At 39.5% G+C, this 23,914-nt stretch overlaps 1 protein-coding gene and 1 pseudogene across 8 annotated transcripts in view; one reads left to right on the forward strand and one right to left on the reverse strand.

Moving 5' to 3' along the window:
* Positions 1-23,914, reverse strand: part of GABPB1 (GA binding protein transcription factor subunit beta 1) — an 80,125-nt gene that overhangs the window by 42,184 nt on the left and 14,027 nt on the right. For all 8 annotated transcript variants that reach the window (XM_055437489.2, XM_055437488.2, XM_055437485.2 and 5 more), the window contains one exon: positions 3,405-3,512. In XM_055437489.2, coding sequence (XP_055293464.1) covers positions 3,405-3,512 — 108 coding nt within the window. The remainder of the gene's footprint in view (positions 1-3,404; positions 3,513-23,914) is intronic.
* LOC148776440 (mitochondrial import receptor subunit TOM6 homolog pseudogene) lies at positions 5,458-9,026 on the forward strand (annotated as a pseudogene).

A 23,914-nucleotide genomic window follows, 5' to 3' on the forward strand; every position in this document is an offset into this window, starting at 1 on the left:
GTTGAATAGCTATTCCTTAGAGCAGGTACATATTCAGACTTACAAGGTATTGCCAACTTGTTCTCCAAAATGTTTCTATCAATATATGAATCTCCTCACCAATAGCTGGTACTGCCAGACTTCTTAATTTTGTTTTTGCTAATCTGGTGAATATGCAATAGTATTTCATGATTTTACTTTGCATTTGCCCAATATTAATGTAGTTGAGCATCTTTTCATGTTTATTGGTCATTTAAAGTTTCACTTTAGTAAAGTACCATATCAAGCCATTTTCCCTATCTTCTTTGTCATTACTGTCATGGGAATTTCTATGTATTACTGACATTAATTTTTCTTATGCTTTTTTGCTGTTTGTTCAAGGTTTATTTTTTTAATTGAAGTATAACTGATTTACAGTATTATATTAGTTTCAAGTATATAGCACAGTGATTCAGTATTTCTATAGATTATACTTCATTAAAAGTTATTATAAAATAATGGCTACAATTCCCTGTGCTATACAATATATCCTTGTTGCATATCTATTTTATACATAGTAGTTTTTATCTCTTAATCCTATATCCTATTTTGTCCCTCCTGGCTTCTCTCCCCACTAGCTTGTTTTCTATATCTGTGAGTCCAGTTTCTGTTCTGCTATATATATTTATTTTTAGATTCCACAAACAAGTGGAATTATACGGTATTTGCCTTTCTCTTACATTGCTACAAATGGCTGAATTTCATTCTCTTTCATAGCTGAGTAATAGAAGACTCTTGAGAGTCCCTTGGACTGCAAGGAGATCCAACCAGTCCATTCTAGAGGAGATCAATCCTGGGTGTTCATTGGAAGGACTGATGCTAAAGCTGAAACTCCAATACTTTGGCCACCTCATGCGACGAGTTGACTCACTGGAAAAGACTCTGATGCTGGGAAGGATTGGGGGCGGGAGGAGAAGGGGACGACAGAGAATGAGATGGCTGGATGGCATCACTGACTTGATGGGGGCGAGTATGAGTGAACTCCGGGAGTTGGTGATGGACAGGGAAGCCTGGCGTGCTGTGATTCATGGGGTCGCAAAGAGTCGGACACAACTGAGTGACTGAACTGAACTGAATATTCCACATCTTCTTTATCCATTTTTGTGTTGGTAGTCACTCAGATTTCTTTTATATCTTGGCTATTAAAAATAGCACTGCTATTTATGGATGCATGCAGGTCTTCAAACTGAGAGTTTTCATTTTTTCCAGATAAGATACCCAGGAGTGGAACTGCTCGATCACACTAGCAGTATGATACTAGTGGAACTGCTAGATAGTTCTATTTTTAATTCTTTGTGGAACCTCCACACCGTTTTCCATAGTGGCTGCACCAGTTTACAACCCTATCAACAGTGCACAAGAATTTCCTTTTCTCCACATTCTTGCCAACATTTGTTATGTGCAGATTTTTTTGATAATAGCCATTCTAACAGGTATGAGATGATACCTCATTGGTGTTTCGAAGGCTTTTTTCTGTCTTGACGTACTACAGGATCACTATGATGTGTGCAGATGTGTACTGATTGTTTCTGTTGATCCTGATGGAGATTTGCTGGGTTACTTGAATCTTTGAGCTACCATCTTTCACCAGTCTTGGGAAATCTAAACCATTATCTTTTAAAAATAATTTCATCCCTATTCTTACTCTCCTTGTAGATTTACGATCAGATATATGTTAGACTTTCTCACACACTAGCCTTCATGACTCCTGACATTGTTCATATTTTCTATTTTTCTCTGTACTGCACTGTGGATGACTTTTTTTTCTACCTTTCAATTTACTAATTTTCTCTTCAGCTGCTCCTCATCTGTTATTAAAATCTTATCTACAGTCCTTATAAGTCTGCTTAATGCTATCAGTTGTTCCAGTGGGTTATTATCCACGTTGCTTTGTGTCCCTGTGTCTTCAATTATTTTTGACCATTCATTTTCCGTGGAATTTCATTTGTGGATACAAAGCTTGGGGTGAAGTAGGTCCCTCCAGAAAGGATATTCATTTTCTCATGTCAGAAACCTGGGGAAACTTCTAGTCCAAAGACCACTTTAAATTCATTTTTCACTTCGCGGTTTTGCAGAATACATAAGTATTTATGAGTTAAGTCCACAAATGTTTGACTCCAAATTCACATCAACAAAAATTTTCCTCTCTCCATTTGATACTTAGATCAGGCCGGTTGATTTGTCTTGCAGTATCCAACAACAGGGGCAAGGGCAGGCAGGAGGAAGGAAGGGGTATTCCTGGTTTACCCTTACCATGAAGGTACATCTCTCTGGGATTCCAGTATTATGGGGAAAGGATCTCTATAAGACTTCTCTCTGTGAGCAGTCTCAGGTCTTCCTCTAAAGTCACCTATGCCAGGGAGGTGGGAAAACCAACAAGCAAATAAATGTACTGAGTCGGCAAATGTTCTAAATGTGAAATTTCTCTGGCTGTGGCCTTGGCTTGGTTTTTCAGGTTGATAATCCCTGTCTAACTCATTGGTGCACTAACAATTTTTTTTGTTTAACATTCAATCAAAAAATCTTTATCTTTTAAAGACAGGTGCTGAAATCTATGGTGAAACAAAATGGTTCCTGAAATTTACTTTAAAATAATACAAAATAAATAAAGTAAATGGGACTATAGAGAAAACAAGACTCATTTGATTTGATAATTTTTGAAGGGTATGCAGGGGTTAATGTGTTTGAAATTTTCCATAATAAAAAAATTTGTTCTGAATAAAAAATAAAAAAGAACATGGAACAAGTAAGCTGAAAGCAACAAAATCAAAACTCTGGAATTTTTAGTCGTTACCAGTGGGAGAATTGATCCAGATTCTTAACCCTCCATACTATCAAGAACATCCCTTTTGATTTACCTGCAGAATTGAATAGTTATGGTTATTTTATCTTCTTCACAATTCTCTTCTATAATTACTAAGAACTCCTTCCCATTCCTTTCTTCCTTCTGGGTCATGTTTGTAATAGTTTCACAAGTATCAATTGAAATGCAAATATTTTTACTTTTTAGAATCAATAACATTAACACCAAATTTGTTTTCTCTGAATTATACATTCTACCTGTGCTATTTATAAGGCCTTCAAATTAAATCTCAAGCAGCTACATTTTACATTCATCCTACATTACTGAAATCCATAACTTAAGGAAAAATCCATGGTTGGACAGAATATTTAGATAAGGCTGTTCAATGTTTTTTTAAAAAAAACTATATGAACCATTCTCTTTAAAAAGCTAGCTATAATTCTAAAACTGCAAACAAACTTGCAAAGAAAAAAATTACTTTTCACCATTTATAAACACAATACTGACTAAGCTTTTGGAAAAACAAAAAGTGAGAACAAGAAGAAAGAAAAAAAAAACCCACAACATTAAAATCATTCTTTACCCAGTCTGTAGTAAAAGGAGCTCCATTAGCCATCAAAATACGAACTTCATCATCTTGACCTGCTCGTGCTGCTTCTAAAAGCTTCTTTCCCAAATCTACCAGGGACATCTAAACAAAACACAGATGAATTTAACATCTCCATTTATATATTATGACATGACTTCTTTCCCCTAATAAAGTTATTACTCAATTATCTCTTTAAAAGGTTGTGATACAGTTAATCTGAAACTACAGATCACACAAAAGTAATTTTTATTTGAACTGTGGAAGAGGATTTTTCTTTCTTATTAAATTTTTACCTAGGGTAATAAAATTAGTTTGAATTCTCCGAACAAAGCTGGTAAAAAAAAAAAAAAAAAAAACAGAAGAGGTAATAGGTAGAGAAAGCTTGTCTAGAATTTAAAACCAGCAACAAACTGTTTTCACTGGAGGAGTTGCAGCAATAAAATTATCTCACAAATATAAACATAAATAAAGTAAATACATTACCCTCTTTGGTAAAAATTTAAAATAAATCTACCATAATTTTCTTCTGTAACAGTAAATGTGCTCAGAATTTGAAAATAAGTATTTTCAATCCTTGTATAGGTATTTGCATGTATGTTCTTTCAGAAAAGGCACAATTTACATTTAATGAAAATAAGGAAAAGAGAGTCTAACAGTATTATCAATAGAGTATGTGTCTCACTAAGCTTCTATAAAGTAAGTATGCCCTGTACTTGAAATCCTGAATACAAGATATACAAGGTATCTGAAAAAAACTAACGTCACAGTCTAGGGAGTGGGTGGGTGTGTGTATTGTCCTGAATAAGAAACACTGAAATATCTGTTGGGGAAAGAGCATAACAGGAATATGTAGGGAAAGAAAGATTTTAAAGTATCAGAAATGCTCGAATCCAAGGGAAAAGAAAGTTCCCAAATCCAGAAAGACTATTCAATGATGTTATATGTATCCACAGGAAAGGCAACAGAGAGAATCTGAAGGTTGTGCAGAAGGGAAGATAGACAACACCTTAAATGTACACAAGAAACATGAGTGGTGTATGAATTTGTCTCAAAAAGTGAATACTCTTTGAGTTGAGGGGAAATAAATTACAAGCGAGGAGTGTTAGGTTGATTAGTGTATCCCAGTCTGCTATCTAGGAAGAGGGGAAAGGCGTATGTGTGTGAGAAGATGTCGACAGAGCTCAGACCTGAGAGGAGCAGAATGCATCACACAGGAAATCTAAAAGGGCTGATCAAAAAATGTCCCCAAGAGTACATGTTTGTGCTTAAATTATTCTATTTTTTTAGTAGATTTCATAACATAGAAATACCAAACAGAAAGAGTAACCAGGAACAGATGTTAATACTGGGAGGCTCACACCATGACTAGGTGGGATGCTTATGTCCAAAACAGGCATTTGTCACTAGACAGGAAAGAATTTCTTAAAGCTGTCCAATTTGTAAGAATACAAATAATTCATAATACAACCTATGTGAAGAATAAGAAAACAACCATATGCTCCTGTGGATTTTATGTGGGGGGTTTTATATGCCTTTTTGTGACACAACATTTTCACCCTTGAATTTCTGATATTAATTTCTTTTTCCTCCCATTCTCTTATTCATACCTTGCTGTAGTCACCGGAACCCAAAATATTCCTTTATCCCACTAAAAATACTAAAATCAAAAGAGGTTATTGTTCTTCAATGAAAAATTTTTCCTAGGGAATATGTACCAGCTGGATGTGAATTAACATCGTATTCACTAGGCAAAGAATCTACGATAATAATGTCCTACACTAAAGGCTGCTGCTGCTGCTGCTAAGTCACTTCAGTCATGTCCGACTCTGTGTGACCCCATAGACGGCAGCCCATCAGGCTCCCCCGTCCCTGGGATTCTCCAGGCAAGAACACTGGAGTGGGTTGCCATTTCCTTCTCCAATGTGTGAAAGTGAAAAGGGAAAGTGAAGTCGCTCAGTCATGTCTGACTCATAGCGACCCCATGGACTGCAGCCTACCAGGCTCCTCCGTCCATGGGATTTTCTAGGCAAGAGTACTGGAGTGCAGGATGAGGTAAAAAAAGAAAGACCCCTGTTCTACAGAAGCACAGCAAAATCTAAACTGGCCATACTAACAGAGATAGTAATGGATGACCACAATTTCATATTAACCTGCTTTTACAATGAAATAAGTCTTTCCCCCAAATATGCATTTTAAAATATGTCTTCAGTTCAGTTTAGTCGCTCAGTTGTGTCCGACTCTTTGCGATCCCATGAATCACAGCACACCAGGCCTCCCTGTCCTGGACTCCCTGTCCCCAACTCCCAGAGTTCACCCAAACTCATGTGCATCAAGTCGGTGATGCCATCCAGCCATCTCATCCTCTGTCGTCCCCTTCTTACATAGTAATAAATCAATTTGCATTCATTCAGCACACATACCGCCTGATGGATCCTTTGGATATATGGAGGCATTTTAGGGATAACTTGGGAGGAAGGATGGGATGAATAGTTAACCTTCATTTAAAGGGCAAGTGTCAGGGATACTAGAGGTCCAGCAACGTAGGGAACAATCTGGTATGGCAAAGAACTGTCACATGTTGATTGACTTTCAAAAATCCCACTGAATATATCTAAAACTAGAAATAACTAATAAGTAAACAAAATGTATTTCCCCACAGTATTAACGTATCCCAAATTTTCTAGAATGCAACAATTCATCTCTTTCATTCAGAACTTTAAGTGTTTTTCACCATTTTGGAAAATGATGTCACCAATGCCATTATCACTTGGGTACCTGATTCGCCAATATAATACTATATTTTAAGCAGCTTTCACAGTTATTACATTCACAGTGATTCTACATACGGGTACATTTCACTACCTTCTGCTTCATCTAATGTAATCTGCTCCAGTACTTACATATTGAAATACACATATTATTATAAATTGCTTTCCTTCTACTTCCTTTTATATTAAAATTAGGGAAATACAATGATTTTTAAATTGTACAGATAATACTAACTATAGCTTTCATTTAAAGCTAGGAGAGTGGGCAAAACAAAATATGTATTATAAAAGCAAAACTAATGAATATAATAATATTGAAAAATCAACAGAAGAACATATATGTATGATCAAGTAAGACCATAATCAAAGATGATCTCATTTTCTTGTCAAGATAGTAAAAGTTAAGATGATAAAAATACTAAAATATAGCAATTTCACTCCTACTTCTCACCAGACAAGAACCATGAACACCACAGTAGAGTAATTCCGACCCTTAAAGGAACTCAATTTTGTTAGGACAACAAAAATGACTAAGGGGACCATAGCTCCACATCGAGTCATCAGTTTACTTACTTCATTATCTATATATTAAATCCTCAGAGATAAAGAGTTAGATTTATATAAAATCACTTAAAGACTTAGCAGAAAAGATTGCTTTTTTGCTTTAGCAAAGTGGCAAATATCTTTCCCACAAGGAAATGGAGAAGCCTAATTCAATTCAATAAATTTTAATGAAGGTTTAAAATATTTACTGAAAATATATTACATGTATGGTACTGAATGCCATTTAGTTTAAAACTCTTCTTGAGAAGAAAGCAAAACAAAAGCCACTGCAAAATATTCCCTCTTGAATTTCTTTACTACTTCTAAAACAGCTTATCATAATCTGATATAAACCATTTTTAAACTCCAATTAAAATGTATGTTAATAAGATCTATAGAGGAATTTCAAAATGTCTATAAACTAGCTGCTGCTGCTGCTGCTAAGTCACTGCAGTTGTGCCCGACTCTGTACTTTTGCTCAAAAGTACCTGCTGAGAGGGCCATCTAGTGGTGACAGAAATTACTGCCAGTAATTAATTTGAAAAAAGTCTATTTTGTTTTGAATTTCTGTAATCCATAGTTCAGAAGTAGCCACAGAATTGGAAAAGGTCAGTTTTCATTCCAAACCCAAAGAAAGGCAATGTCAAAGAATATTCAAACTACCACACAACTGCACTCAACTCACATGCTAGCAAAGTAATGCTCAAAATTCTACAAGCTAGACTTCGATAGTACGTGAACCAAGAACTTCCAGATGTTCAAGCTGGATTTAGAAAAGGCACAGGAACCAAAGATCAAATTGCCAACATCCAGGGGATCATAGAAAAAGCAAGAGAATTTCAGAAAAAACATCTATTTCAGCTTCACTGACTACACTAAAGCCTTTGACTGTGAGTATCACAACAAACTGGAATATTCTTCAAGAGACAGGAATGTCAAACCACCTTACCTGCCACCTGATAAACCTGTATACAGGTCAAGAAATAACAGAACCAGACATGGAACAAGACACTGGTTCCAAACTGGGAAAGGAGTACGTCAAGGCTGTATATTGTCACCCTGCTTATTTAACTTATATGCAGAGTACATCATGAGGAACGCTGGGCTGGAAGAAGCACAAGCTGGAATCAAGATTGCTGGGAGAAATATCAATAACCTCAGATATCAAGAACCTCAGTGTTCTTGCCTGGAGAATCCCAGGGACGGGGGAGCCTGGTGGGCTTCCGTCTATGGGGTCACACAGAGTCGGACACGACTGAAGTGACTCAGCAGCAACTCAGCAGCAGATATGCAGATGACACCACCCTTATGGCAGAAAGTGAAGAGGAATTAAAGAGCCTCTTGATGAAAGTAAAAGAGGAGAGTGAAAAAGCTGGCTTAAAACTCAACATTCAAAAACGAAGATCATAGCATCCCGTCCCATCACTTCATGGCAAACAGAAGTGGAAACAATGCAAACTGTGACAGACTATTTTCCTGGCCTCCAAAATCACTGCAGATGGTGATTACAGCCATGAAATTAAAAGACGCTTGCTCCTTGGAGGAAAAGCTATGAATAACCTAGACAGCATAGTAAAAACCTGAGACATTACTTTGCCAACAAAGGTCCATCTAGTCAAAGCTATGGTTTTTCCAGTAGTCATGTATGGATGTGAGAGTTGGACCATAAAGAAGGCTAAGTGCCAAAGAATTGATGTTTTTGAACTGTGATGTAGAGAAGACTCTTAAAAGCCCCTTGGACTGCAAGGAGATCAAACCAGTCCATCCTAAAGGAAATCACTCCTGCATATTCACTGGAAAGACTGATGCTGAAGCTGAAACTCCGATACTTTGACCACCTGATGTGAAGAACTGACTCATCTGAAAAGACCCTGATGCTGGGAAAGACTGAAGGCAGGAGGAGAAGGAGACGACAGAGGATGAGATGATTGGATGGTATCACCGACTCAACTGACGTGAGTTTGACTAGGCTCCAGGACAGGGAAACCTGGTGTGCTGTAGTCCATGGGGTCACAAAGAGTCAGACACGACTGAGAGACTGAACTTAACTGAGAGTTCTTACAGAGAGCGGAGGTGCTGCTAAGGCTTTCAGTGGGGCCGGCGTGACTGCTGCGGGCTCAGCAAATGAAGCTCCCAAAATTCCAGACAACGTGGGAGACTGGCTTCAGGGTGTCTACTGCTTTGGCATCAACAGGAATGACTTCCAGAGGAACTTGATTCTCAATTTTGGACTCTTTGCTGCAAGAGTGTGGCTGGCCAGAATTTGAGTGACATTGACCTAATGGCACCTCAGCCTGGTGTCTAGCTGTGAAGACACATAGAACCCCTGTACTCAACCCTTCCAAAAACAGCCTCTGATCTATGACCATCACAAGACTTGCCCTGATGGTGGCTGAAGTTTGATTCAGATGGCACCTTACCTTCCCTGCCTGACTTTCTTTCTTTGCTGAGTCCACTCATGACACCCTTCTCTGGTCAGCATGCAGGCTTCAGCTAAAGTGTTGTCTTCTGTTCTGTAAAATGCTGTACATAGATCCTAAGTTTCTGCAGGGGATGACCTTTGCTCTTATCCTGAGGAATAATCTAATGGTATTTTAACAAATGAAGTGTGTACACACAAAAAGAAAAGACCCTGATGCTGGGAAAGATTGAAGGCAGGAGGAGAAGGGGATGACAGAGGATGAGATGGTTGGATGGCATCACCGACTTGATGGACATTGAGTTTGAGCAAGCTCCGGGAGTTGGTGATGGTATAGCATAATAATATAATAGAATTCCACACAACCACCACTGAGCTTAAATACAAATTTTGCCCAGCCCATTTTCCACCCACACTCAGAAATACAAGATACTGTAATAGAGGAAAACAAGTCTGACTCCATATTGGATCTGTTTCTTTTACCTTAACTTCTGTATTCTATTGCTTTTGCTACAGGTTAAGAATACTGCCTATAGGGACTTCCCTGGCAGTCCAGGGGTTAGGACTCTGCACTTCCACTGCAAGTGGCATGGGTTCGATCCCTGGTCAGGGAACTAAGGTCCCACATGCCTTACAATGTAGCAAAAAAAAAAAAGAAAAATATACAGGACAGCCCATTGTCAAGGCTCTGACCTTTAAAGGTGTAATAGCTTTCTATTCAAATAGAGACCAAAAACTGCAGAACATATTAACAGCTCTTTGCCTCACCTTTGGGCATCTATACACAACATTCTACCGTTGTGCTGTAGGTCAATTACACCTCAAAAACAAACTCAAGGAAACAGATTTGTTGTAACCCAGAGGTAGGGGGTGAGTAGAGGGGGACTGGATGAAAATAATCAAGGTACAAACTTCCAGTTATAAGAAGTTATAAGTACTGGGGTATAATGTGAAACATGATTAATATAATTAACACTGCTGTATGTGTGCTTAGTCACTCAGTCATGTCCAACTCCTGCAATCCGGTAAGACTGTAGCCACCAGGCTCCTCAGTTCATTACTGTGGTAATCACTTCATGATGTATATAAGTCAAATCACCTGTACACCTTAAAATTTATACAATGCAGTATCTCAATTATATCTTAATAAAACTGGAAAAAATAAATACATATATAAACATGTATATGTTTAAATAAATATATATATATATATGGCATTCTTTTAGAAAAACTGCATGTGATGAATTTTCCATTATGAGACTGGATAGATTTTCCTTCTAAAAACTATAGGAAGATGCAGCCTTGGTCCTTGTAACACTTCACAAACTGATCTGGGGATGAAGCAAAAATAGATTCTACTTTGGACTCTACTTCATCTTTGCAACTCACTGACCCTTTACCTCATTCAATTACTAGTCTCTTTTAAATCGCATGTATTTATCCCAGAAAAACACTGAGGCTTAGAAATGAGTATAAGCGTAGAACGGAGATAAGGCTAGAACTGTATTAGACCTGGACCAGTACACAGTTTTGAATTAACCAGGACAGCATAACATACCTGTTTACTATAAAGTGGAACCAACCAACTGCTGGCTGTTGTAAGGCACAAGACTGAAGCATCAACATCCAACGATAAGAGTGCCTACACTTTGATCTTTTCTTTCCAAGATTTCTATTTCCTTCCTTCCTCTCCACTACCTCTACTCCTATAAACTCAGAGCTTCATACTTTAAACATCACAATAGCCTCTTACTGACCTAACTCTGGTTTCTCCTGCTGCCAGGCAATCTCCCTAAAATACAATTTCATTCAATTTAAATATTTCTATATGTGAGCCTCTGGGGGTTTTCCGCCAATTCAGGAGACTCGGGTTCCATCCCTGGGTTGGGAAGATCCCTTGGAGTTAGCAAATGGCAACACGTTCTAGTATTCTTGCCTGGAAAATGCCATGGAAAAAGGAGTCTAGCAGGCTGCAGTCCATGGGGTTGCAAAGAGTCGAATACAACTTAGTGACTAAACACACAAATGTATGTGAGTCTCTACCCTCAAAGAATTCATTATCTAGTAAAGACATATATTTCATGAGCTCTTTCTCTAAAATTCTCATCAGTACAATCATTTTGAAGAACAATTCATCAGTATCTAGTCGAGCTGAAGAAGCACCTACCCACTGATTCAGAGATTCCACAGCTAGGAAGCTAGCCTATTTCCTTGTATACTCTATAGCATGTGTACAAAGAGAGCAAAATGTATGAGAACGTGTATAGACATACTTTTTGTAATAGAAAAAAAGAAAAGAAACTACAAGTGATTTAAGTATCAAGAGAAAAATATTTTTAAAGTTTTTATTACAAAAATTTTCAAATATAGAAAAGTATATGTATATGTATGTGTGTGTGTGTACACAAACACATCTACCCATGTGCCCATCACCCACATTCTAAATTAAAAGTGGGCCATCTTGCTTCATCCTTCTTCCTTCTAAAAAAAAATGTACCTTAAAGCTGACAAACACTACATCTGGTTCAGTTCAGTTCAGTTCAGTCGCTCAGTCGTGTCCGACTCTTTGCGACCCCATGAATCACAGCACGCCAGGCCTCCCTGTCCATGGGATTTTCCAGGCAAGAATAGTGGTGTGGGTTGCCATTTCCTTCTCCAAAATCAGTTTTATTCTAAGTAAATTCATGCATCCCCATGTTCACTGCAGCATTATTTACAACAGCTAGAACATGGAAGCAAACTAAATATCCATCAACAGAAAGCATAATGATATTGTGTATGGGTCAAGTTTTATTATATTACTTCAAGACCAACCAGAACTCTGTGGATTTGCTTTGGCTCCATGTGAATATTCAATTACCACTGAACCTTTTGACCAACACTTTTAGCATCCATTAATGATCCTGGCCCAAGTCAATTATTCTATAACAGGTTGTAACAAATTATGATTTCCAATTCTATAATTCTCTCTGTATTTATTATCTGACATTCCTCATTAACTATAATATAGTTTCTACTAAAAAGGCAATTCAAATGTTTACTGATTTTCAGAGTAAAGAACAGGTATAAACACCATTTCCATTTATTCTGGGTTTTTTTTGTTTGTTTCTATACATTACTCTCCTTATTCTTTTTTATTTCAATCTGTCTCAATTTTGGCCAAGGGCTTCTTCAGGTTGGCTTTTGTGTCTGTGAGTTTTCCCACTTCTGGCAAAGCATGTTCCAGTTGCACTATGTGTGTTTCCTGCCACAATCCTGGAATCAGTCATTTCTTGAAGAGCTCTGGATCCTAAGTAGAAGTATTTAAAGACCAAAAATGGAGCAAGAGCAGTACTCATTTTTACCAAAGGGACACACTTCTTCTAGGTCTTTTCAATGGACAGAGCTAAGAAAGAAATATATATTTTAGGTAGAATTAATAAATAAATATTTTAAATCATAAATTCATACTGACATTTATAAATCAACTTAACACTGTCAGGTTTTTTTGCTTTGTTTCTTTGAATTGTACGCTAGAATCTCTATTGCCTCCTAATATATAAACATAAAGGGCTTCCCAGGTGGCTCAGCAGTAAAGAATCTGCCTGCCAATATAGGAACTGCAGGCTCAGTTCCTGGGTCAGGAAGATCCCCTGGAGAAGGAAATGGCAACCCACTACAATATTCTTGCCAGGATAATCCATGGACAGAGTAACCTGGCAAGCTATAGTCCATGGAGTCATGAGTCAGACACAACTGAAGTGACTGAGCAGGCACACACATAAGCATAAAACCTATAGATTTTACCCTGCAATATATATCAAATGCTGTCAAAATAAAAATATCAATAATTCCTAGGCTTACATCCAGAGAAAACCATGATGTGAAACAATACACACATAATAGATTACTCAGTCATAAAAAAAGGAATGAAATAATGCCATAAGCAACAACATGGATGGACCCAGACATTATATAGAGTGAAGTAACTCAGACAGAAAAAGACAAGTATCATGTGATATGAATCTGAAAAAAAAAGGTATAAATCAAATCATTTTACAGTAGCACAGTACTCAGCTATGTGAAAATACTATTTTAAATTTAAAAAAAATAAGTAACCTTTTACTCTGTAGCAATCAAGTCAAAATTTCAACCTACAGTTTAAGTTCGTGTATCAACTACTTCAACCTCATACATTCATTTCATCCAGTTTTCTAACCTCCCACTTAATAACCTCCAACAGTCACCAGAATCTAATAGTTCTTCCTCATTCCATACAAGCCCACCTTATTCCAGACCTCATACTTCCCATTTGCAATGGTCACGACCCTTTTCTCCAAATCCCAGATTTCAACCAACCCATTTCAAACATTCCTCTTCCCCAATAAGCTTTTTCTTAAATGACCTAACTTCTCAACAATTCTACCTTTCCATTTTTATCAGCAATTTATGCCATAATCTGTACACTCCTCTTCATTCATTAAACAAATATTTACTTAGCATACACTATCTTGCAACAGAAAGGCAAACAAAAACAGACAAGTCCCTAACCCCACAGAGCTTGTGCAGTAAAGGGAGAGCCTGGCAATTAATCAATCAACCAGTTAAAGTAGTAGTAGTGATAACTGCTATGAAGAAAATATAAGGCAGGGTAAGAAAATGGAGAGTACTGGATTAGGGACAGAGATGTGCCATTTAAGAAAAGTCTAAGGACAGGCCTCCTTGAGGAGGTGACGTGAGTAGAGACACAAATGAAGGAAGAGGCAAAGCAAGGAAGGATCCCAAAGAAAAGCACCATGACGGATATAGCGACCTTTTAGCCACTCAACATCTAGGGAATTCTCCTCAGCAGTCTTGAAATGCAGAAACCTCCACCTATTACTGAAGCTAGATAACTGCTTTCCCAGCTTTCCTTGCAACTGGGATACAGTCATATGATCTCCTCTCCAAAAGAGAAGTATCTAAGCTGGAATTTAACTTAGATGATAGTGCCATTAAAAAAGGAGCAGTACATAGAATCCATTACAAGAGCGGCAGCAGATTCCAATGACAGTAACGATAGTAGTTTCTGTGATGTATTCCTTTCCTATAAAATTCACCAGAGGCGGTTTCTGGTGCCTAAAGCTAAGAATTCTGACTGTTCCTGGTGATCCAGAGAGAGGCCAAGCACTGGGTTGGCCAAAAAGTTTGCTCGAGTTTTTCTGTAAGATGTTACATAAAAGCCCAAATGAACTTTTTAGCCAACCCAATATAAGAGCCTGAGACAGTAGAAGAGTACAATATGCAATCACAAAAGTATGAATGGAGAACTTCATGTAGGGCCTTATAGGCACTACTAAGGAGTCTGGATTGTATTCAGTTTACCAGGAAGATGTTAGAATGTTTTAAACTTAAGGGTTGTGATGTGATTGAATTAGTTTTTTAAAAAACTACACATGTATGGATGTGAGAGTTGGACCATAAATAAGGCTGAGAGTCAAAGAATTCTAACTGTGGTGCTGGAGAAGACTCCTGAGAGACCCTTGGAGAGCAAGGAGATGAAACCAGTCAATCCTAATGGAAATCAACCCTGGATATTCATTGGAAGGATTGATGCTGAAGCTCCGATGCTTTGACCATCTGACTGATGCAAAGACCCAACTCACTGGAAAAGACACTGATGGCTGGGAAAGACTGAGGGCAGGAGAAGGGGTCAACAGAGGAGGAGATGGTTGGATGGCATCATCAACTCAATGCACATGAGTTTGAGCAAACTCCAGGAGATAGTGAAGGACAGGGAAGCCTGGCGTGTTGCAATCCATGGGGTCACAAAGAGACATGACTGAGTGACTGAACAACAACAACTCATGTTATTATGTGGGAAATACATAGAAGGTGGTAAGAACTAAGACAGGAATAATAGTTACGAAAATACTTCAGGCTGATAGTGCCAGGTGCCAGAATGCTACCTGTGTGATCATTTGGACATTTCTACCTTTAAGTACTATCTGTTGTTGCTGCTGCTAAGTCACTTCAGTCATGTCCGACTCTGTGCGACCCCACAGACAGCAGCCCACCAGGCTCCCCCATCCCTGGGATTCTCCAGGCAAGAACACTGGAGTGGGTTGCCATTTCCTTCTCCAATGCATGCAAGTGAAAAGTGAAAGTGAAGTCGCTCAGTCGTGTTCAACTCTTTGCGACCCCATGGACTGCAGCCTACCAGGCTCCTCCGTCCATGGGATTTTCCAGGCAAGAGTACTGGAGTGGGTTGCCATTGCCTTCTCCATAAGTACTCTCTCAGTTCAGTTCAGTTCAGTCGCTTAGTCGTGTCTGACTCTTTGTGACCCCATGAATCACAGCACGCCAGGCCCCCCTGCCCATCACCAATTCCCGGAGTTCACTCAAACTCATGTCCATCAAGTCGGTGATGCCATCCAGCCATATCATTCTCTGTCGTCCCCTTCTCCTCCTGCCCCCAATCCTTCCCAGAATCAGAGTCTTTTCCAGTGAGTACACTCGTCGCGTGAGGTGGCCAAAGTATTGGGGTTTCAGCTTTAGCATCAGTCCTTCCAATGAACACCCAGGATTGATCTCCTGTAGAATGGACTGGTTGGATCTCCTTGCAGTCCAAGGGACTCTCAAGAGTCTTCTCCAGCACCACAGTTCAAAAGCATCAATTTTTCGGCGATCAGCCTTCATCACAGTCCAACTCTACCTAGGTTTAAATCCAGCATCTTATTGCATGCTTTCCACTGTTCTCTGTTCAGTTTCTGTTCTTTCTTGTCTTCTTTCACATTGATTCTTTTTTAACATTCTATTTCATCTACTGATTTGGAAGTTATATCCTCTCTTTCTTTAGTGGTTCCCTAGATATCATACCATGCATTAAAGTCTAAAGTTAATCAAAATCAAAATCTTTAGTTCCCCCTTCCCCCAAATCCTACAGAGTTTAGAAGATCCAACCAACACATCAATCAAATGCAACATGTGGATTCTGTTTGGATTCAGTCTGAAGAAACTAAATGTAAATTTTTAAAAGTAATTTTTTTAGGGCACTGAAAAACTACTTGCATGATACCATTAATGATGGATACTTGTCACTATACATTTTTCCAAATCCATAGAATGCGCACCACCAAGAATGAACCATAATGTAAACTATGGACTATGATGTGTTAATGCAGGTTCAATTGTAACAATGTACTACTCTGATGGGGGATACTGGCAATGGCAGAGGTTATATATGTATGGGGAAAGATGGTGTATCAGAAACCTTTCTATTTTCCCTTCAATTTTGCTGTGCAGCTAAAATTGCCCTAAATTTAAAATAAATTAAAAGGATCATTTGGAGATTTGAAACACTGCTTATGTGTACTGATATTAAGAAACAGTGCTTAAATGTGTATTAAGATATTAATATTGATAATAAGAAACTGTCTGGATCTGACAATGATATTTAGTTTAAGTTTATAACATTTTAGGATTGAAAACAATGCATTTACAGATTAAATGATGTGATACTTGAAATGTGTTATAAATTGAGGGATGTATGGTGGAACCAGATTAGCCATGAGTTGATCACTGGTGAAGTTAGGTAATGAATATGTGGGGTTCATCATACTCTTTCCTTTCCTTTTATATATTTAAAGTTTTCTACATTTTTTTTTTAATTTACCCTCCTTCTAGACAAGGACCCCAGAATCTAGAATCCCATTCATTTCCATTCGGCTGTTGTCTTGCTTTTTAATCCATTAAATAATTTTTACTATGCTATACAGTCCTTATTCCTTTTCATTTTCTAAATATACATCACTTTATTTTTCAGCCCTTCATACCTTTTATTTTGACCATGTGGGGTTCATTCTACCAGATGCGCATGTAACCATTTAATGTGGTGCATGTAACCATTTAATAAGGTGCATGTAACCATTTAATGAAAAATTTAGTTCCTCAATCACACTAGTCACATTTCAAGAGTTCACCAGTCCTATGTAACTTATAACTACAATACTGAACAGCACAAAGAATATTTCTATCATAACAAAAACTTCTACTGAATGAAGCTGGTTTCAGTTCAGTTCAGTCGCTCAGTCGTGTCCGACTCTCCGCGACCCCATGAATCACAGCACGCCAGGCCTCCCTGTCCATCACCAACTCCCGGAGTACACTCAAACCCATGTCCACAGAGTCGGTGATGCCATCCAGCCATCTCATTCTCTGTCATCCCCTTCTCCTCCCGCCCCCAACCTTTCCCAGCATCAGAGTCTTTTCCAGTGAGTCAACTCGTCGCATGAGGTGGCCAAAGTATTGCAGTTTCAGCTTTAGCATCAGTCCCTCCAATGAACATCCAGGATTGATCTCCCTTAGAATGGACTGGTTGGATCTCCTTGCAGTATAAGGGACTCTCAAGAGTCTTCTCCAACACCACAGTTCAAAAGCATCGATTCTTCGGCGATCAGCCTTCTTCACAGTCCAACTCTCACATCCATACATGACCACGGGAAAAACCATTGCCTTGACTAGACGGACCAAAATATCTTTAATCAATGTTGATAACAATCTGTTTTTGTTTAAAATATCTTTATTTCTACCATCATTCTTCAAAGAGATATTTTCACTGGGCATAAAATTCTAGGTTGACAGGCTTTTTCCTTTGTTCTTTTCATTTCATATTGCAGATATTATTTCACTGTCTTTTGATTTATATTGTTGAGAAGTTATCGGTTAGCCTAATTCTTGCTACTTCAATGGTTATCTTTTCCTTCAGATACTTTTTAAATTTTTCTTAATGTCATTGGTTTTCTGCAATTTCATTATGATGTGTGAATTCAAGATGGCAGCGCAGAAGGACATGTGCTCATCTTCTGCAAGACCTCCAAAATTGAACTCTTTGCTGAACAACCGTCAAAAGGAGAATGTTCAATCCCACCAAAAAAAGATACTTCCACAAGGCTTCTCCTTTGCCCCAGGAGGATGGTAGGAGGGAAAAAATCACGTTTAGCATCAAACCCCATACCTGCCAGAGACGCTCGGAGGGCTCAAACAAACCTAGTGTGCACCAGGACTCAGAGACTGAGCCAGAACTGTGTCTAGGCGTCTCCTGTGGCAGTGTCTCCTGTCAGCAGTGGCCTGCCGCAGGGGCAGGGGCTCTGGCTGCAGCAGACGTGGGTATGGAATAAGCCCTCTTGGAAGAGGTCACTATTAACCCTACCACAGAGATGCCAGAACTTACACAGGACTGAGGAAAGAGACTCTTGGAGGGCACAAACAAAACCCTGTGCACACCAGGACCCAGGAGAAAGGAGCCGTGACCCCACAAGAGACTGACCCAGACTTGCCCAGGAGTGTTCAGGAGTCTCCGGGGGAGGCATGGGTCAGCAGTGGCCTACTGCAAGGTCAGAGGCACTGAGTGCATGCCTGGGATCTTTTGAATGAGGTCGCCATTATCTTCATTACCTCAACCATAGTTTGGTCTCAGGACAAACAACAGGGAGGGAACACAACCCCTCCCATCAACAGAAAATTAGATTAAAGATTTACTGAGCATGGCCATCAAAGTAAGACCCATATTCCCCCACAGCCTGTCCCTCCATCAGAATGCTTCCACAAGCCTCTTAGCCTTATCCATCAGAGGGCACACAGGTTGAAAATCACAATCACAGAAAACTAATCAAACTGATACATGGACCACAGCCTTGTCTAACTCAATCAAACTATGAGCCATGCAGTGTAGGTCCACCCAAGATGGACAGGTCATCGTGGAGAGTTCTGGCGAAATGTGGTCCACTGGAGAAGGGAATGGCAAACCACTTCAGTAATCTTGCCTTGAGAACCCTATGAACAGTATGAAAAGACAAAAAGATAGGACACTGAAAGATGAACTCCCCAGGGCGGTAGGTGCCCAATATGCCATTGGAGACGAGTAGAGAAGTAATTCCAGAAATGAAGAGACGGCGCCAAAGCAAAAACAACACACAGTTGTGGATGTGACTGGGGATGGAAGTAAACTCCGATGCTGTAAAGAACAATATAGCATAGGAATCTGAAATTGTTAGGTCCCTGAATCAAGGTAAATTAGAAGTGGTCAAAAGGAGATGGCAAGAGTGAACACTACATTTTAGGAATCAGTGAACTAAAATGGACTGGAATGGGTGAATTTAACTCAGATGACCATTATATCTACCACTGTGGGCAAGAATCCCCTAGAAGAAATGGAGTAGCCATAGTCAACAAGAGAGTCTGAAATGCAGTACTTGGATGCAATCTCAAAAAAGAATGATCTCTGTCTGTTTCCAAGGCAAACCATTCAACATCACAGTAATCCAAGTATATACCCAACCAGTAATGCTCAAGAAGCTAAAGTTCAATGGTACTATGAAGACCTACAAGACCTTCTAGAACTAACAACCAAAAAATATGTCCTCTTCACTTTAGGGGACTGGAACACAAAAGTAGGAAGTCAAGAGATACCTGGATTAACAGGCAAATTGGGCTTTGGAATACAAAACGAAGCAGTGCAAAGGCAAAGTTTTGCCAAGAAAACACACTGGACATAGCAAATACCCTCTTCCAACAACACAAGAGACACATGGACATCACCAGATGGTCAATACCGAAATCAAATTGATTATATTCTTTGCAGCCAAAGATGGAGAAGCTCTATACAGTCAGCAAAAACAAGACCAGGAGCTGACTGTGGCTCAGATCATGAACTCCTTATTGCCAAATTCAGACTGAAATTGAAGAAAAGTAGGGAAAACCACCAGAACATTCTGGTATGACCTAAATCAAATCCCTTACGATTATACACTGGAAGTGACAAATAGATTCAAGGGATTAGATCTAATAGACAGAGTGCCTGAAGAACTATAGATGGAGGTTCGTGACACTGTACAGGAGGCAGTGATCAATGGCATCCCCAAGAAAAACAAATGCAAAAAGGCAGAATGGTTGTCTGAGGAGATCTTACAAACAGCTGAGAAAAGAAGAGAAGCTAAAGGCAAAGGAGAAAAGGAAAGATATACACATCTGAATGCAGAGTTCCAAAGAATAGCAAGGAGAGATAAGAAAGCCTTCCTCAGTGATCAGTGCAAAGAAATAGAGGAAAACAATAGAATGGGAAAGACTAGAGATGTCATCAAGAAAATCAGAGATACCAAGGGAACATTTCTTGCAAAGATGCACACAATAAAGGACAGAAATGGTGTGGACCTAACAGAAGCAGAAGATACTAAGAGGTGTCAACAATACACAGAAGAACTATACAAAAAAGATCTTCATGACCCAGATAACTATGATGGTGTGATCACTCACCTAGAGCCAGACATCCTGGAAGTGAAGTCAAGTGGGCCTTAGGAAGCATGATTACACACAAAGCTAGTGGAGGTGATGGAATCCCCGTTGAGCTATTTTCAATCCTAAAAGACGATGCTGTGAAAGTGCTGCACTCAATATGCCAGCAAATTTGGAAAACTCAGCAGTGGCCACAGAACTGGAAAAGGAGAGTTTTCATTCCAATTCCAAAGAAAGACAATGCCAAAGAATGTTCAGCTACCACAGAATTGCACTCATCTCACATGCTAGCAAAGTAATGCTCAAAATTCTTCAAAATTCTCCAAGCTACCTTCAACTTCCAGTGATGTTCAAGGTGGATTTAGAAAAGTTAGAGGAATCAGAGATCAAATTGTCAATATCTGCTGGATCATAGAAAAAGCAAGAGAGCTCCAGAAAAACATCTACTTCTGTTTTATTGACTATGCCTGTGTGGATCACAACAAACTGTGGAAAATTCTTCAAGAGATGGGAATACCAGACCACATCACCTGCCTCTTGAGAAATCTGTATGCAGGTCAAGAAGCAAGTTGGAACTGGACATGAAACAACAGACTGGTTCCAAAGAGGGAAAGGAGTATGTCAATGCTGTATACTGTCACCCTGTTTGTTTAACTTATATGCAGAGTACATCATGAGAAATGCTGGACGCTTGCTCCTTGGAAGGAAAGCTATGACCAACCCAGACAGTACATTAAAATGCAGAGACATTACTTTGTCAACAAAGGTCCATCTAGTCAAAGCTATGCTTTTTCCAGTAGTAATCTATGGATGTGAGAGTTGGACTATAAAGAAAGCTGAATGCCGAAGAATTCACACTTTTGAACTGTAGTGTTGGAAAAGACTCTTAAGAGTCCCTTGTACTGCGAGGAGATCCAACCAGTCTACCCTAAAGAACATCAGTCCTGAATATTGATTGGAAGGACTGATGCTGAAGCTGAAACTCCAATACTTTGGCCACCTAATGCGAAGAACTCACTAGAAAGGACCCTGATGCTGGGAAAGATTGAAGGCAGGAGGGGAAGGGGCCAACAGAGGATGAGATGGTCAGATGGCATTACTGACTTGATGGACATGAGTTTGAGTAAGTTCCGGGAGTTGGTGATGGACAGGAAAGACTGGCATGCTGCAGTTCATGGGGTCGCAGAGTTGGGCATCACTGAGCAACTGAACTGAAAACTGAGGTGTGAATTTATTTTCACTCTAATTTGGATTCATTAGGATTCTTGATTCCTAGTTTGGTAGCTTTCATTGTTTCTGGAAAACATCAGTAATCACCTCTCTAAATGACCTGTTTTTCTTCTCTTCTTCTGGAATTCCAATTAAGACTTTCTTACACTATCCTCCATATCTCTTACCTTGTCATCTATATTTTCCATTGTTCTTTCTACCTTGAAGCTGCTGCTGCTGCTAAGTCACTACAGTCGTGTCCGACTCTGTGTGACCCCATAGACAGAAGCCCACCAGGCTCCCCCGTCCCTGGGATTCTCCAGGCAAGAACACTGGAGTGGGTTGCCATTTCCTTCTCCAATGTGTGAAAGTGAAAAGTGAAAGTGAAGTCGCTCAGTCGTGTCCGACCCTTAGCAACCCCACGGACTGCAGCCTACCAGGCTCCTCCATCCATGGGATTTTCTAGGCAATAGTACTAGAGTGGCTTGCCATTGCCTTCTCCGACCTTGAAGCTACATCTTGGATAATGCTGTCTGATCTATATTCTAGTTCAAAAATTTTCCTGGTGGGTCTAGTCTGCTGCAAACTGCACCATTAAGTTTTTAATTCATTTACTCTATTTATTTCCAGTAGTTGTATTTATTTTCAAATCCACAATGCCATTTTTTTCTGCTTCCTCTCTTCAGATGTTATTTCTGTGAATACAGTAATTATGGTTGTTTAACCTGTATCTTTTAATATATGATGCCTATGATGATCTTTTCCTGCTGTCACTCGTTTCCACTGGTTCTTGCTCATGTGTGTCTGAGTATACAGTTGGTTATCTTTGTCTGTGTGCCTGTCAGTGTCCTTCAAAACTTATTTTGGGGAGGCCTAACATGAAGGATGGAGAAGGCAATGGCAAGCCACTCCAGTACTCTTGCCTGGAAAATCCCATGGATGGAGGAGCCTGGTGGGCTACAGTCCATGGGGTCGCTAAGAGTCGGACACGACTGAGCGGCTTCACTTTCACTTTTCACTTTCATGCATTGGAGAAGGAAATGGCAACCCACTCCAGTGTTCTTGCTTGGAGAATCCCAAGGATGGGGGAGCCTGGTGGCCTGCCATCTATGGGGTCGCACAGAGTCGGACACGACTGAAGTGACTTAGCAGCAACATGAAGGAACATCACTCAAAGGAACATCTGTATTTGCTTCTGCAAAACACCAAAGGGATAATACCAGTCAGGGACCAATCCAAATTAAGTTACAAATTAAGGTGCCCTTACCTCACTAGGCTGGGGCCACAATTTTGTAGAGTTTTTTTTTTTCTCCTCTTCTGCTCAATACCAAGACAACTTGCCCTGAAGTCCTTTGATGTTTGACTGGGAAGTAGGCAATGGATGAAAGGGGGGTCAAGGATTTGCTCTGGTTCATCCTTCCCTCTCAGGAGTAGACACACAGGTTCAAGCCTAACAAGGACAGATCGCTTATATGACTCTTAAATAGGTAAGTTCTGAGTCTTGATTTCTGTCCATCTCATCCCACAAGGCCAATGAGCAGAAACCCTACATTTCTTGATATCATCAAACACATTCAGGGGAAAAGTGGCTTCAGTTTTCTAGGTATTCTGCTAACCTCCCTTGGTTTAGGCTCTCTTCCAGAATCTGACTTACCAGATTGCACTATCTCCCCAGTTCCTCAAAGCTCTTAAGGTAGTGCTTTACATGTCTCATGCAGCGTTTTCAGCTGTTCCTAACAAGAGAGCTGGCTTAAATAATCTATCCCACCGTCACCCAGATGCCAAGATACATCTCAAAGTAAAGTTTACACGTCTTCTTGATGTTGTGTTAGTCGTTCAGTCGTGTCCGACTTTTTGGGACACCATGTACCATGGCCCACCATGCTCCTCTGTCCATGGAATTCTCCAAGCAAGTATACTGGAGTGGGCTGTCATTTCCTTCTCTACTTCCTGATCTATCAGAGGTCAACGTACAAAAAAAAAAAAGCAGTCAAAGATAACAACTAAGCTTTTAGCCTGAACAACTTGGTGAAAAATAGGATTATTTACTGAAATAAAGGTGTCAAAGTAGGATAGGATGGGTCAGGTGTTAAGGAAGTTGGCCACAGACTGTTAAGTTTGAGATGCTTTAGCTAGATTTTAAGTTTCTGAATGATGATGCTGTGAAAGTGCTGCACTCAATACGCCAGCAAATTTGGAAAACTCAGCAGTGGCCACAGGGCTGGAAAAGGTCAGTCTTCATCCCAATCCCAAAGAAAGGAAATGCCAGAGAATGCTCAAACTACCACACAATTGCACTCATCTCACACGCTAGT

This window comes from Moschus berezovskii, chromosome 9 (assembly GCF_049115385.1).
Source record: "Moschus berezovskii isolate FMDL1 chromosome 9, NW_MosBer_1.0, whole genome shotgun sequence".
NCBI classification, from domain to species: domain Eukaryota; kingdom Metazoa; phylum Chordata; class Mammalia; order Artiodactyla; family Moschidae; genus Moschus; species Moschus berezovskii.